Genomic DNA, 3,595 nt, shown 5'->3' with positions numbered 1-3,595 from the left:
AGAGAGAGAGAGAGAGAGAGACAGGTTTAATGTGTGATGGTGAGTGTGTGATGTGACTGGAGGATGGCTGATCTACTCACACTTGGTCTGGGTGGAGAAGGTCAGGGTGAGTTTGGCAAACAGCTCCTTGTTCTCAAAGCGCTCCTCCTTCGCCTTCAACCAGAAACTGCCTTCAGACAGATCCTCCGCTGCGATCTACGACATAAAACACTCATCAACACCTTCATCCCTCTATATCTGGGGTCTTCAACTAAAATTGCTTGATGTCCAGTAATGAACCCTCCTCACCAGCAGAGGTCCGGACAATTATATACCTAAAAACATGAATTGATGGGTTTTGCCAGACCAGGGTATCTGCAGGATATTTAAGCTCAAATTTAAGACTTTAAGACCTTTTTTAAAGACCTGCACAAATAAAATTAAAATGCCTGTAAAAAACAAAACTTACAGTTGAGACACGTTTTCACAAAAATAAAGTTTTATAGTAAATTTCACATTTTAGCCTTTAAACCATATTTTATATATATATATAGTCAAAAGTATCATTATATTAATTTAAACAATTATTATCAATCAATTATTATATTAATTAAATAACATATAAATATATTTTACTGATGATTATTTTTTCTGGTCTGAACAGAAAAAGCAGACGGGCTTAATAAAAATGCACATTCATTCTCTGCCAGCAGGAGGTGCTTTTGGAACAGCAGAAATATAGCTGTTTCCCCGGTAACGGCTGTAACAAAGCAGCGCAGCACCTGACTTTGAAACCGCAGCGCTCAGGTTTATTCAATGAAATCATAGGCTTTTGAAGTTTAATCATCACTTTAAGCCGTATCGCAATTTTTGTCTTTCCGTCCCCAAATTTAAGATCTTCTGAAATCATAATTAAGACTTTCTTGTACCATTTAAGACTTTTTAAGGGCCTGTCAACTTTCAGAATTCTTGAGAATGCCATTGTTTTTCACTCACTGAAAGTTTCATCTGTCTGCGCGCCGCTCTCTGCTCTCTTCACTGCACGCACACCTGCACGTCTGACCATAGCAACAGTGAAATGTAATAACATACTGTAGCGCCATAGAAGCCAAACGGCTCTACTGAGCTGACCTTGATGTGCCTAATATCAATTAGATTTTATTAGAAAATAGGGTTTATTTTATTTTGTTAAAAGGCTTCGCAGTCCGGATCACCAGTTGGCGACCCCTGCTCTATATTTACATCCATCCATACCTTTCATATATCTCTCATTTTCAATCATCCATTCAACACCTGTGATCCATATATCCCATGAGTCTATTCATCCATCCAATCCATATATAACATTCATCCATTTGTTTACCCACCCATCTTAAAATATTATAATCTTTTCTCCAATTGTCAAGAAATGGAGGACAAGAGATCTGTTAAAGGCACAATATGTAATTTTCACCGCTAGAGGGCGCGTATTCAAAATATTTTGGATATTTTAATAAAAAAATCTTACATATTGTGCCTTTTAAGTATTACTTCTATACTATTATAATAGTATAGGTAACACTTTAGTTTAGGGACCAATTCTCACTATTAACTAGTTGCTTATTAGAATGCATATTACTAGCATATTGGCTGTTTATTAGTACTGATAAAGCACATATTAATAATTTATACTGCATGACCATATTTTAAATACCTTAGTCCCACCCTGTACCTAAACTTAACTACATTACTAACTATTAATAAGCAGCCAATTAGAGGAGTTTATTGAGGAACAAGTTGTAAAAAGTAGTTAATAGTGAGAATTTGTCCCCAAACTAAAGTGACCATAGTATATAATATAGATATTATTAATATTAATAATAATAATACACACAAAATGATCGATTATAGTATTTTGAATGAGATGAAATAGTCATTTTTTATTTTCAGTTGTTACTTTACTTTGTAAAATAGTAATTTTAGTAATTCTATTATGTGCTTCAATCTTTTTTATGTTACTTTTTTATATTTTTCTTTAATTGTTGTAAAATTTCAGGGTTTTTTTCTATTTATTTTGCTTATTTACAATTAATTATTATTATAATTTTATGATTTATTATTGTCGTTCATACATTTATGTAGTGGCATTGTGCCTAGCAACATCACGTCCAGTCGGCTTATTGCTTTAATGTGCTCCTGGACAATATAATTAAGCAGACGCCGCTGATACGATCATACGGTTCAAATGTGTTTCTCCTTCATTTATGGATGCTGCACTGACTAATGGACCGCAGTTTGCGATTCTGGAGTCCGGGGCTTTATTTCACCCCCATTTGAGAAGATGAAACACCACCGAGCTCTTTCTCACAGTCTCAACTCATAACCTCATTTATACAGAAGAAAAACGCTGCAAGCCTTAGGAGTAAAATGAGTTTAACAGCAGCGAACAGGCTGTCAGGATATGAAACATTTTTGGTGAGCAAAAGAGACTTCAAAAAACCTTACCAACCCCACACTTTTAAATGGAATTGTATTTGAAATGGACTAAAACGTGTTTTTCCCCAGTCAGAGTTATAATTATTTCAACCATCAGCCACTGCAGTCAATTAGACAAAAAACACACTTTTGCACTTGAACAAGAAAGAATATTTAATTCACTTCATTTATGTGCACCATAACAAGCAAGAAACTGAAGTATTATTAACCATGAATGAGAGTTTTGAAAGATTCACTGAAACGGATGAATCAACGATGGGAATCAATCACGGGAAATGAATTAAATTAACTAATTCTTAGCATCTGACGTTCAAAGCTGCTGTGAAAAATATTTATCACTCTCATATTTATACAGCAGCAGGACAAAGCTGTGCATAAATCAATTTTTATAAAAACTTAAAAATGCATTAATATTATTGCATTATTCACAATGCTACTTTAGCTTATAACCAGCGTTTGTAGCATCACAGAGGTACTATTGTAATTTTTATAAATATTCTGAATTATTTGTATTTTTCTATTTGTATTTTTTTTGTTAAAGTTTTAGTAATTGTGTGGTTTTGTAATTTTTTTAATATGTCTATATAGTTATTATATTATTTCTTATTTCAGTTTTAGTCATTTAGAATTTTAGCAGTGTTATTTTATCATTATTGAGATACTATTATAGTTCTTATTAATATTTAAAAATATATAATTTTTACTTTCTATTTTGGTTATATTTGTAAAGGTTTATTCATTTTGTTGTGTGGTTTCGGTATTTTTTTTTTATATATATATTATATATAAATTATGTAGCTTTATTTTTTCTTTCAGTTTTAGTAATTTTAGTATTTGAACTTAAAATAATTTTATTTGAAAATTAAAATAAAACTGTAAAATTTTATATTTAATTTTATTTCACTTAATATTTAAGTTTTGAATAATTTTATTTCAAGCAATCAAAAAGTTGTTATACTTTTATTTTTAGTTAACTATAGTAACCCTGTGTATAACACCGCCAAAATCATCATAAATAGATTGGCATACTGAAACTATTAAGCACTAAAGAACAATGCATTGTTCTTGCAGGTGTGGTATGTGTTGGGTATGTGTCATTATTACATTATTATTATTATTATTATTATTGTTATTACATCAT

The 3,595-nt window shown here is 31.4% G+C and overlaps 1 protein-coding gene across 1 annotated transcript in view; it reads right to left on the bottom strand.

Moving 5' to 3' along the window:
- diaph1 (diaphanous related formin 1) overlaps positions 1-3,595 on the bottom strand; it is a 108,990-nt gene that overhangs the window by 74,474 nt on the left and 30,921 nt on the right. Inside the window, exon 16 of the mRNA XM_016443225.1 lies at positions 81-195. Within this exon, the coding sequence (XP_016298711.1) occupies positions 81-195 (115 nt within the window). The remainder of the gene's footprint in view (positions 1-80; positions 196-3,595) is intronic.

This window comes from Sinocyclocheilus anshuiensis, unplaced genomic scaffold (genome assembly GCF_001515605.1).
Source record: "Sinocyclocheilus anshuiensis isolate Anshui unplaced genomic scaffold, SAMN03320099.WGS_v1.1 scaffold1008, whole genome shotgun sequence".
Lineage (NCBI taxonomy): Eukaryota > Metazoa > Chordata > Actinopteri > Cypriniformes > Cyprinidae > Sinocyclocheilus > Sinocyclocheilus anshuiensis.
This window is presented reverse-complemented; position numbering and strand designations above follow the sequence as displayed.